The sequence below is a fragment of the Lemur catta genome, chromosome 6 (assembly GCF_020740605.2).
Source record: "Lemur catta isolate mLemCat1 chromosome 6, mLemCat1.pri, whole genome shotgun sequence".
Taxonomy (NCBI): Eukaryota; Metazoa; Chordata; class Mammalia; order Primates; family Lemuridae; genus Lemur; species Lemur catta.
In genome coordinates this window covers 24508951-24522083 of record NC_059133.1, presented here as the reverse complement: position 1 = coordinate 24522083, position 13133 = coordinate 24508951, and the positions used below count along the sequence as shown (strand labels likewise).

Here is a 13133-nt window from a genome sequence, read left to right as displayed (position 1 = left end):
TTGGTGGATCATGGTAGAAAGGACCATGATCCCTGAATATACTCAGGACTCAGATAACTGGTTAATTTTATGGAGGATTTCTTTTCTTTTGTCATTTAAAAAAATTTAAGGGTAATATTTCAGCTAAATGTAGTGAGTGGGAGTAAAGAGCTTGTTCATTAAATAAAAAGTGCTGCTTATACAATTGGTTACCTATCTATGGGTTCAATAGTATAGATTAATCACCATTTGTATCTAGTCTGGAACATTTCAAAAACTGTTTACCACCCAAACAACCACTAGTGCTTTCTTCCCTGCCCTGAGTCAACTGTGGTTGACCCTAACCCTGTCAGAGCCTTCCCACACAACCATTACCTCACCCTCTCCAGCCCACCATCACTCTCAAGGTAAAGAAGATAAGAATTTAGTAATTCTTTTTTTTTTTTTTTGAGACAGAGTCTCATTCTGTTGCCCGGGCTAGAGTGCCGTGGCGTCAGCCTAGCTCACAGCAACCTCAAACTCCTGGGCTCAAGCGATCCTCCTGCCTCAGCCTCCCGAGTAGCTGGGACTACAGGCACATGCCACCATGCCTGGCTAATTTTTTCTATATATATTTTTAGTTGTCCATATAATTTCTTTCTAGTTTTAGTAGAGACAGGATCTCACTCTTGCTCAGGCTGGAGAATTTAGTAATTCGATCAAAGCTATTCTTTGAAACCAACTTTGGACTGATTGTTTTAATATGTTGAAAAGATGTCTGACTCTACCTCTTGATCATATTATTTCAAAATATTTCCTACCCTCATGGCCTTCTATGACTTACCTAAAAGTCTCAGGTCTTTGTGTAAATAATACCCGACCCTGACCTAAGGAGATAGCAGTCTGTGGTTGTCCCCGTGCAATCTATTAGCTCGACTCAAAGGGTGTTTGCTAACTGCCTATCACATGCCTAGTAACATTCTAGTATCTTTGTAGGTACAGAAGAACACCCATATGATACAGAACCTCTGTTCACAAGAAACTTTGTTTCTTTGCACAAAACAATTAAAAGATAGTACATCCTCATACTCACTGTGGGATCGGCATTAAAAAGAAATAATTAGAGCAATTCCAGTTGTCCTGGAGGGATTTCTGTGAGGTTTGATTGAGTAAAAACAGCAAGATGCAGAAAAGTAGGCATTGTATGATCTTATATTGATCCAAAAATGCCCCTGTATATGTTTGTGTATATATGTCTCTACATGATTATTTGAGCACAGAGAAAAATATGGAAAAATTCATAAGAGGTTGTAAACATGGGCTCCCCCGGTGGAATGACTGATGTGGTGGAGAAGGAAGGCAGAGATAAGTAAAAAAAAGAGGACAGATAAAAGCCTCACATACACAGACAAACACAAGAAAAGGACATAAGACATGATTCCATTTTTGCATTATGTAAAATTATGTATGTTTGTATACCAAGAAAGAGATTTTAACATTCAGTCAAAATGGCTTATACACATAGAAATAGAAAAGATGTAGGGATAAAATTATTTAATATTTCTCCCAACAATACAGTTTCTAAAATAGAGACACTAAAAACCATAACTAAAACAAGGAATTCCACCATCACTGATAGTATTGACATTGTTTTGAAAATTCAGTAACACAATAAAGAACTGATAGAAATAATTATTGGAATGAAATATACAAAAATACCATTATTTGCTAATCTGAAGTGGCTGCATGTCTGCAAAATCTAAATATATTATCCTTAAGAATTATTCAAATGAGTAAAAGTTAAATGAAGTGTTGAATGTTCAATAAATATGCAAATATCAATAGCCTTACTACCTGTCAGTTAAAACAAACTTTTAACTTCAATTACTTAAAGGTTCTATTCATAAAAACAGCAAGTATTCAGACATTAATAGTGAGGTATATATCCTATATTTTAAAATCATTTTTACTAGGAGATACGTATTGGAGACAGCTACCAAAAATAGTAATTTGGGCTTTGAACAGCTTAGCTTAAGCCATTCTTTCTATTAGGAATTAAATAGCAGAACAGTAGTCTATTAAGGTTATTTATAATTCATCATAGTGAAAACTTATCAATTAAAAGCATTAAGTATAAATAAAATAAAAACAGAAATATACAAGGTATTTTCTTGGAAGATGTGGAAATATCTTGAATATATCCAGACACATTCTACATTTCTTGGTGGGAAGATACCATAAAAATGTCACTTCTTCCTCAACCTATTTTTCTAGATTTCATGTAATTCTCATAAATTTTGAACGGGCATTTTCTTAAAATTAATGCAAAATTCACCTGGAGTAACATGAACTGATAAATAATATTCAAAATTTATTTTGAAAAAAGGTTTATTCAGTCAAGCCCACTGTCATTAGATTGTAAACATGATAGGTAGATAGATAAATACACAGATATGAACAATAATCTATGATTCTGGCTGAAAAATAGGAATATAGATCTATAGAATATAGTAGAAAGCTTAGAAATAGGTATAAAAATTTCAAAGATCAGATACCATAAAATAAAAGTGAACAAAAGATTTATTTCATAAAAAGTGTTGAGACAACTGGCTTATACTATGGAAACATAATTTAGTTCAGATTGTACATTAAAATAAAAATAAAAAGACTAATTAAGAAATTCATGTAAAAATCTAACTCACAGAAGAACTAACAGAAAATGGAACGGAACATCAGATAATTTGGAAGTGTAATATGCTTACCTCTGAAGCAATGTAGTATGTAATAACAAAAGAAAAATATTCGTGTATATGATTTCCTTTTTAAAAAAAATCTACACAATAAAAAATAAGAGTTAACTAAAGCACACCTCAGGAAGATATTTGCCACAAACAAAATATTAATTATAAGATAATAAAGCTAGGAAAAATTGAAAAGAAAAACATCAAGACACCAAAAATAAGTGGGCAAAAGCATCTATTCTCACAAGAGGAGATTCAGAATGTAGATATATATAAATATGGAAATATGTCCAACCTCACTAATTTTCAAATAAATACAAATTAAAGTGATAATAAGCTATGCTAACACCCAGTGTTGGTGATGCCAATTAGCACAACCTTTTTGGAAAGCAATTTGGCAGTGTGCTTTAAAAGTCATAAATATATTCATTCTGTTTGAAGCACTAATTTCAGGCTTAGAGTCATGAGGAAGTAACTTGAAGAAAAACGGTAAGCCTGAAGTTCCTGTTGAAGTAGCATTTATAAAATTGGTAACCTGAAAATAACCAAACTGTTCAGCCATAAGGAGAATGGTTAGGTATGAAACAGGATGTCGGCCTGATAGAATGTCATGTGGCAAGGAGTTCTTTGGCCCCATGGATAGATGTTGACACGTCACTGCCTCTGCGTCCCATCTGACCCTTGGTGCCTTTACTCCTTCTTTAGCCAGCTTGGTTCAAGAAAGCACCATCAACCTGGGAAGGATTCCCATGTTGGGTTTATTAAATGAAAGTTTCAGCTTTTTAACCATACTCACCTGGGACCCAGAATCATACAAAAAGTATTAATCCCTTCATTAATATTGCTTGCTACTCTCTCCTTCCACTGCACCTGAAAAAACATCCTCTCTCTTCTTTTCAGAGCAGCTCCAACCTGGCTTCTGCCCCACTGTTCCCCTGAACGTGTTCTTGATAAGGTCACCAGGGAACTCCAGGTAGCCATTCCAGTAGACACTACAAAGTCCTCATCTTCCTTGACTGGCGCTATTCTTGAAACCCTCTTTTCCATTGCCTTCCATGGCACACCCTTGCCACACTCTCCTCCTCTCTGGCCATGCCTCAGCCTCCCTTGTTGGCTCCTTCTTTTTCTGACTCTAAATGCTGAAGCTGTTTAAGGCCCAGTTTGGGCTCTTCTTTTCTTCTTACTCTATAATTTGTCTGTAGACAATCCTATCCACTCCCATGACTTTATAAATTATCTATATGTTCATGTCTCCTCCATCTCCAGCCCAGATGGCTCCTCGTATCTCCAGGCCCCATCCAATTTGAATTACCCTTTTGATTATCACACAAGTTTCCTGAACAAAATACATCCAAAATTGAAATCTTGAATCTTCTACCCAAAGTCTGCCTCTCCTTCAGTGTGTCCCATCCCAGTATGTGGTACCTATGGTACCTATCTCCATCCATCCATCCATTGGCTCACCAACGTCCTCCGAATCCACATCCCACTTCCAATCCTGACCCACGCTACTTCTGAAGGGTACCTTGACTCTGTCCAATCTTTCTGTTTCCACTGTACCATCCTAGCTCAGGCTTCTGCCATCTCTCGATGATCTCTTGCTACTGTGTGGCCCTCCAGTTTTAGTCTGGTGGAATGCTCTATACTTCTAGTCTGTAAGCTCTTTGAGGGCAAGGACCATAGCTGTTTGGTTCACTGATTTATTCAATACCTTGTGCAGCACTTGACGTATGTTAGGAGCTGGATAACTGTTGATGCATAAATAAATGAAATCATGTTTACAGTTATGTAAAAACTATGTATGTGAGAACTAGAAGGAAACATGGAAAATTCATAAGAGTTGGTGAAAACAGGATTTCTAAAAACGTTTTGATACTCTTGTTACGATTGGCCATGGCTTCAATTTAAGACAGACAAGGGCTGTCTGGCAAGTATCCAGCCATTGCTAACAGAATGAGAATGGTTGTGTGGCTGGAAACTTTCTGGACAGCCCTTGTGTATGTATACAAGATAATATGTGATCGTGTGCTAAGATGGGTGGTGCAGACATAAATGTTGGGCTGGAGATATTAGTATGAGTGAGAGTTCAGCCATTTGTTGAAGACGAGCTAGCAGAAATGGTTGGGGCTTGCCACTGGGCTCAGGTCCCGTAGAGATGGTTGAAGTTCAGTCCAGATGGAGTGGACTGAAAGTACTTGCCGTCTTCCAGCGTGATTCTATGGCCCAGAAACAGAATTTCTTGAAAATGGAAAGACAGAGGTGACCCCCAGGGACTAGAATAGACTTAGCGAGCTTATCAGAGAACCAGGGAGATAGCAGAGTCTTAGTTGGCAATGTAGAAAGTCTGGGCAGAAGTCAGCAGTATGACGGAAGATGGCCACTTTTCAGGCTGTCTAGACTGGAGCTCTTCACAGTCGGTGATAAGGTTACCACTTCCTCCACTCCCGCCTTCCCTGTCCTTAGCTCCCTTTCTCACCAGACCCCCCATGCACCTCATGCGAAAGGAGTCCACCGTTGGCATATTCATTCCCTTAATTTTCGTTCTGAACAGGGGACCCAGCTGCCTTGTTCCTTTGAATAATTTCTTTGGGAAAAAATTGCTTTAGGGAAATTTCAAGATTTTCTTTTTGTGTCCCTTGTGTACATATACCCATATGTAAATACTCACATATCCCCATACACATACAAATACACCCACATGCACACATAAACACACCCTCCTCCCCCAATCTGATTGTAGGTTTGACCACAAACAAAACCTTAACTAATTTTAAAAGTAGATTTCACAAGCCACCTTCTTTAACTATTATCTAATAATATTAGCAAGAAAGAATAGTTGACAAGTGTTTCTTAACACCTGGGAGATGAATGCACACCCTCTTAAATGAACCCTGGATCAAAGAGGAACAGATGAAAAAAAAGTCGTGTGTTTGGATGAGAATACTTAATAGCACAAAGATAAAAATTTTTCTAACATTAAGGCATATATTTAATACAATTCCAGTTAGACCCGTAGTCCCCTCAACTCCTTTGGATAAAATGATCTTAAAGTTCATATGGATAAGTAATGTCTAAGAAATGCTAAGAAAATTATGAAAATAAATATAAAGGAGGAGAGATTTGCCTTATCAGATACTAAGTATATTTAAAATCATGGTAGTAAAAACTGGATGAAATTGGAATAGAAGTAGATCAATAGATTATCAGAACAGAGCAGAGTTCAGAAATAGATTCCAGATATATGGTAATTTAATATATGACAAAGTGATAGTTCAGTGGGAAAAGGAGGTTTGTTTTTTTAATAAATGGTTATAGACATAACTGATTAACCATCTGGATAAAAATAAAGTTGGACCCTTCTCTCACACTATATATAAAAATAAATTCCAGATGGACTGAACATATAAGTTTAAAAAATAAAACAATAATGACGTTGGAACAATTTTATATTTGTCTGTAAGCTGGAGTTTGGGATGTACTTTATAGCCAAGACAAGAAACCCTGTATTTGATTACACAAAAACACATTGTGTAAGGGTAGAAGATGCCACAAACAAAACTTACAAGACAAACAGTAGACTAGGGAAACATGTGTCAGAAATATGATAGATAAGGATTAGTATCTACACTATGCGGAGAGCTCCTTAAAATTGATAAGAAAAATACACACACAAAGCCAAATAATGGTCAAAGAATAGAAATAGGCTATTTACAAAAAGAGCACAGCAAATAGCCAATAAAATATCTCTTCTTTGTATCAGCTCCTCTGAGATAGTCTCCTTCTGGTGGCAGGTCAAAGGGTGAGTTCATGTGAGGTTCAAGAGTGGATGGAAATGATGCAAAAACCATCGTTTTTTTTTTTTTTTTTCCCGTGTCATCTTCCCCACACAGACTGTGGTGACGATGGTGGGAAGCTTCTCTCCAAGACACTCGAAGTGTGTGGTGAAGCACGTGGGCACCAGCAGGGAGCTATGCCAGGGCAAAAGTCAGCCAAACCGGACCTGCACCTGCAGCATCCCAACCAGGGCAACCTACAAAGGTATGTGGGCTCTTCTGGGTCTTTGTTACAAAGTCAAGAAAGCAAGAGGACTCCCTGGGTTCAGATTGCACAAGGAAACAAGTTTAAATAACAGGGAGTCTGAATAGTTCCCCCACTACAGACTCAACTCTCTCCCCACCTGCTGGTCTCCACTTTTTTCCCCTGATTCCTGCTCATCTCTGCTCTATCTAATTTTCCTTGATTCCAGAACCCTACCATCAGATGTGACTAGACAGGGACAGAGGAGGACAAGCTGGATAGGAGAGTACAGTAAAGCCAGACACCATTGGGCTGACTCTGCCCAAATGGTTCTGATAATTCAGAGATCTGAAAAGCAAGAATGCCCTAGGTACAATGAGAAAGTATAACTGCCAGTGTTCTATCAGCTCGAGTTCGCTGCATTCATTCATTCATTCATACGGGAAGTATTTATTGAACGTCTGCTGTGTGCGAGGCACTATGCTAGGTGCTAGGGACACAGTGATGAAAAAGACTGGGCTGGTCCTTGCTCACAGTATTTACAGCTTGTAGGAGCACAGATGATAAACAGCTCCTTGCAATGCCGTGTGTAAATGCAGGGAACACAGAGTACCACAGAAGCACATGAAAAAGGTACCTAACTGGACTTGAGGGTGGAGTAGGAGTAAGGAAAGCTTCCTGGAGGAAGTGATGTGCAGACATGACTGCAGTAGTAGAGCTGAGCCAGACAAAGAGGAGGGGAAGAGTATCCCAGGCAGAGACCAACCTGTGTGGTAGCCAGAAGGAGAGAAAAGCTTTGTTCGAAGAACAAGAGATTCTGTATGGCTAAGGCACATGGGATAGAGGAAGGCAGAAAGCAGAGGGATAGAAAATGGACACCAGAGAAGGTAGCTGGGGGACCATAAGGGGCCCTGTGAACCACAGACTCTGTTCCCGGAGCTGTGATGAGAGGACAAAAGGTTTAAGCTGGAGGCCGGCACAGTCATAGTGCAGGAAGCTGCAACGGTGCATTGTTTGTCTCCTCCTGGACTGTAAGCCCCATGGGGGTAGGGACTTCACTGCTATGCTTAGAACGGTGTCTGGCACGATGTAGCCATTTATAATCAATACATGTTTGATGAATGAATGAACGTATGGCCGAAGGTGGAGAACAGACCAGAGAAGCGAGATACTGAAAGACTGAGTTCCAAAGTGTCAGGTAGGAAAGCCGTGACAGTGGTCCGGGTGAGAGGGCGTGTGGGAGCTGGAGTGGAAGCCTGTGAGATGGAGAGAAGGGGACAGGAGCAGGAGGTGGTTAGGAGGCACAGCGGGCAGTCTGGGCATTCTCTAGATTCTCCAGATGCAAAAGACTAGGAGTTAAGTTCATGGCATCGGCCTCCTAGAATGGGTGATGATCATTAATGGAGCTGAGTTTTTTGGTGAGAACTGGAGTTACACAATGTCTGAGTCCCTTCGGGCTGCTATAACAAAATACTTTTAGGCTGAGTAATTTATAAACAACAGAAACCTATTATTTACAACTCTGGTGGCTGGGGAGTTCAAGATCAAGGCGCCAGCAGAGTCAGTGTCTGGTAAAAGCTTTATGTAGATGGTGCCTTGTGCTGCATCCCCACGTGGCAGAAGGGCTAAGGGAGCTCTCTCAGGCCTCTTTTATACGGACACTCATCCCACTCAGGGATGCAGCCCTCATTTCCCAAAGTCTCCACGTCTTAATACTATCACATTGGGCATTAGATCTCAACATATGAATTTTGGGAAGACACTAACATTCAGACCATGGCACTCAATTGATTTTAAACCCCTCAAAAGGGAATTGATGCACCAGGCCAGAGATGTGAGCTTAAAAATGCCTCCCAGCCATTGGGCTCATGGTGGCTGTTTGGGTCTTAAGTGCTTGGAAAGTCAGCTCAATTTCCCATTTTACTTTGTCCACACTATGATGCACTTCTGGTTAATTCTGGTCATTAAAATGCAGATCTGGCTCACTCATAAAATACACTTCTGAAGTATTTGAGATCATCTTGTAAAACTAGTTGGTTGCTTCTAGAGCCTCCATCAATTGCACCCAACCCTTCATCTGCCCTTTTCTGAATATCTTGCATATTTTGAGCAGGCAAACAAATTCACTTCCCACCTCTTGTCCTCAGCCAGCCAGCGATCATTGCCAAACATTTGTCCATGGCCTTCTTCAAAGCCAGAATGGCCTCACCCTTTTCACCAAATCCTCTTTCCCTTCTGCTTTTAAATATTGGGAAAAGTCACCTCTTACATACGGCCTGGACAGATTCTGTTCTGACTGCCCCTGTCATTCCAGCACCCTGTTGGTCCTCCACAGACACACCTATCTTGGTACCCAAGTACTGTGTAGAACTCAAAACATTCATATGGTGTTTCTTTGACTGTGCTGTCATTGTTGTGGTTTTTTCCCCTAAGTTATTTTACCTTTTTTAGAATAACTGTAAATTCTTCCAGAGCAGAGACCATGAATATTCACGTCCTTGCAATATTTCCAAATAATGTTTTGTTCAGATCTGGTGCTTTGAAAAGTATGGCTTTTGCAGTCTTCATCACTGGACACTTGTAGACTCCATTAGAATGTCTTTTCGCCAGGAGTCCCTCGGCGCTTACTGCCCATATGTTCCTTCTACTAACATTTGTCAAGTGTCTGTTCAGATGCTCTTGCTGAGAGGTCAGGCCAGCTCCCCAAACCTCCTCGCCTTTACAACAGAATATTATCATTTCACCTGTTTATGTGAGCAGAATTTAATGTGCAGTTCTGGCTTTCAGAGGGAATTTATTGCTATGGAGAAGCACCTTAAAGTAAGGGTTCTTAGATTTTCTTAAATTTTAGTCATCAAATTAGGGGTGCCAGCAAAGTCAGGCCAACTTCTTATTTTGTCAAGACTTGAATTCAGAAAGCACCATCTACTATCCCCATTAACTCATAAAAAGAAGAAGTTAATACCTTCTTCTTTGCACTGGTGCCTGGACAGAACGGGATTTGAAAGGTGCCACTCTGGGCTAGGGCACCCCAGCCTGGCTCTATACAATTGTTCCATGCAGAGCATTCCAACCACAGGGTCTAGAGCCACCCCAGGCCTGTTAAATCAGAATATCTAGGAGCACAGCCCTGGAATCTGTATTTTCATAAATTTCCCAAGTGATTCTGATAGACAACTGGGTTTGAGAATCACTGCCTTGGATAGAGTGTATATGTTGGAGGAGATAAAGGAAATATTACATTTCTCTAATGCTGATTTAGTAGAGTTTTTAATCCTTTCTATTTTATTTTTGTAGGGTTTTCTTACCAATGGGTAGGTTTTCAAAAGCAAATAAGAAAACCTGCCTCGTAGATTTGGCGATAGTTGACTCCAAGAATATCACGGGAACCACAGTTTAGAGTTTGTTAAGTAAATATTTGTAGCGTGGATTTTTTTCTGAAGGTACAGGATTTCCTTTCAAATGTTCCAGCTTTCATGTTCTAGGCACTTCTTGCTCGGTGACTTGTTTTATTCTTATGTCTTGGCCAATTACAAGCTGAGATAGTGATCCCAGGGAGAGTATGAGATGTAAATGAGCTGTAAAATGGCTTTTTTCCTAGTGATTATCCATGGGAGGCCTGGAACTAGGCTTGGGTTCAGTCTGTTCGGAGGCTTGCACCGTGCACTTTGGTTGCCTGACGTGAATGGCCCACGGGGAAGGAACCACATACTGATTGAAATGTTAGCAAACAGCTGGCACACCCCCGCCCACTCTGCAGACGAGGCAAAAATATTTAATTTTTTTGCGTTTACAGCTATACTCGACTATAGCAGGCATCCACCATAAATGACTTTTTCTCCCCTCTTCGCTCCAGATGTTTTAGCTGTCAACGTGACATTCTCCTTCGGTTTTTGGAATTTATCAGACAGATTCAACTTCGCCAACTGCTCATCATTAAGAGAGTAAGCTTTTATTTGAAATTTGAATATTCTCTCATTGGTCTTATTTATTTGTTTTACTCCTCAATTTCCTAAAGAACTCTTGGTGGACTAGAACTTGCCAAAGTGCCTTTTGGAGCATGGCTTAACGGGAGGCAGGAGGGCCCCGGGGCTAAGCAGCCCGGCTCGCTCATCCAGGCCCTGAGCTGCAGCCACCACGGGGAGAACCTCTGTGCTTGAGTGTTCAAGCCAACAAGGAAATTTATTTTCCTGAGACCGAGAGGCGGACTTGAAGTGAGGACAGAAGAAGGGGCGCTGTTGCCTCTCCCAGATCAGAATCGCTTCTGGAGTTTGGGCAGAACAAGAAGGCCTGAGCGTGGGAGTCAGGAGAAGTCATAGTTGAGAAGGTCAAGAGGAAGTCTCTTTCACCAAAAGGACATGTCCTTTCTGCCCCCCAGTTCACCACGTGTGGCCCCTTGGAGCTACATACGCCCCTGAGTTAGGGCCACAGCTCACTCCTTGCTCCTAAAGCAGAGAGAAGACAGAAGAAATGTGTGTCTCAGGTGCCTGACTTTCCAGCTGGGAGTTGGGATGGAGGTCCCCATGGAAACAGTGGGAAGCCGTGCGAGTGGCGATTCTATAGTTCACTCCATGGTTTGATTGACCACTTGTGTGAGCACCAGATGTCAGTTGCTTTTGGCTTGGCCTGGGAACCATTGTTTCTATGGGGAATTTGAACTTGAAACTGAGTTGGGGGGCTGCTCCAGAGCCAAGGCCTGGCTCAATTATGTCTAAGAAACAGAAAGAATTTAGGGAGAAAAAGTACAAAACTTGATACAGAAAACCTCAGAAGTCCATGAAAATAGGAAAAAAGGGGGAGAATTAAATAGATCTTTATAGCTCAAAGGGAGTTTAAAGATAATGCAGCTCCCCTGGTGCCCAGTTTGAGAGGCCGGATGAAAGGAAGTGACTTGCCCCAGGTCCCACAGCTCGGTAATTAGGAACCAGACCTCAAGCCCAGATCCCCACCCCCGGCGCACGAGTGCCCTTTCCGTAGGTGACTGCTTCCTGCGAGGGAAGCACATGGCACCGTCATCACACCTGAGGGGGCAGGACACCCACGCAAGCCACAGACCTGCTTCGGGCTCACTCAGGTGGCCTCTGAACACATAAGCCAGTCTGAGTTTTCTCCTCCCATCAAAACTGCAGTTTCTGCAGGTCTGAATCTCAGAGGGCTTCAGCGTTTCTTGGAGAGTATATAATATACAGACTGGGTCCCCCTCGCTGTTCCCTCTGGCCTCCCTTGGCTACACACCAGCCCCGATTCCCTTTTTATCATTCCTTCTTTAACTCCAGTTATTCTTGTAAGGGCTTTTTAAGTCCTCCACGGTTGCCCATGCATGATACGTTATTTGATTGGTAGATACAATTCTTCCTTAATTTGATTATAAAGCAAGCACTGGCACCCTGTTCCTTGTGCCTGCCAGGTGACACTTTCTGTTTCACATCTTCAGTGAATGAGGCCTTGCTGGGAGGGGTGGAGGCGGGGAGAGCGAGCTCAGTCTCCAGGGGGACTTACCTGAGGGGGGACAAATAGCAGAACTGGATTCAGAAACAATGTAGCTGGGTTCCTGCTATCCACAGACCAGCAGGTGACCCCAGCTTCAGGTTTCCATGGCAACACCCCTGCAGGTGTGATTACAGTCTGTCAACCCGAGGGCTTCCCAGAGCAGGCCACAGAGTCAGTCCTCTCCGCCCAGCCTCAAAGGACCGTCCTCTCTCCTCCTGGTTCCTCACAGTCTGTCCGGGGTTTTTTTTGTTTGTTTGTTTTTTGTTTTTTTTAATCTTTTGAATGCTTGCATGTCGCACCATGGAGGGAAATTCTAGAAGATGAACATTTTTCTAAAAATGTAGGAATTAAGTCGCTTTTCTGTGTTGCCAGATGCCCAGTGTGCATTGGAACTGGCTGTGCTTGGTGTAAGAGTCACAGAAGGTGTATCCACCCCTTCACGGCCTGCGACCCTTCTGATTATGCGAGAAATCAGGTAAGGTGACATTTTTGGTCTTCTAAGGTTTAAGCAGAAATAAATGTTTGTGACCACTCAGTCCCACCCTGTCCTTTGTGTTAGTTTCACACCTCGAATGTCCCAGCCATTGGGATGTTGAAGGGATGTTCTCCATTTCAGGAACAATGTCAAGTGGCTGCTGAGAAATCATCCCAGACTTCAGGAGGAGGAAGACCCAAGGACAGTGAGGGTAACAGAACCAGCCAGGGTTCACAGGTCAGACCCTGTTTTTGTTTGAGTAATGGAAAACCACCCCCTTCAATGACAACGACAACAACTCCTACCAATTTGGGTTCCTCAAAAAAAATTCTCTATTTTACTTTCTACCAAAATTCCCTTTTCTATCTTTGGTTTTTAACCAAGTTTCACTTAATTGGCTCAATATATCAAAGGCTGCACATTCACACAAAAGAAATTAAAACTCTGTAATT

The 13133-nt window shown here is 41.5% G+C and overlaps 1 protein-coding gene across 1 annotated transcript in view; it reads left to right on the top strand.

Moving 5' to 3' along the window:
- PLXNC1 (plexin C1) overlaps positions 1 to 13133 on the top strand; it is a 135586-nt gene that overhangs the window by 52122 nt on the left and 70331 nt on the right. The window contains exons 6-9 of the mRNA XM_045553236.1: positions 6590 to 6737; positions 10573 to 10660; positions 12579 to 12681; positions 12823 to 12918. Of these exons, the coding sequence (XP_045409192.1) occupies positions 6590 to 6737; positions 10573 to 10660; positions 12579 to 12681; positions 12823 to 12918 (435 nt within the window). The remainder of the gene's footprint in view (positions 1 to 6589; positions 6738 to 10572; positions 10661 to 12578; positions 12682 to 12822; positions 12919 to 13133) is intronic.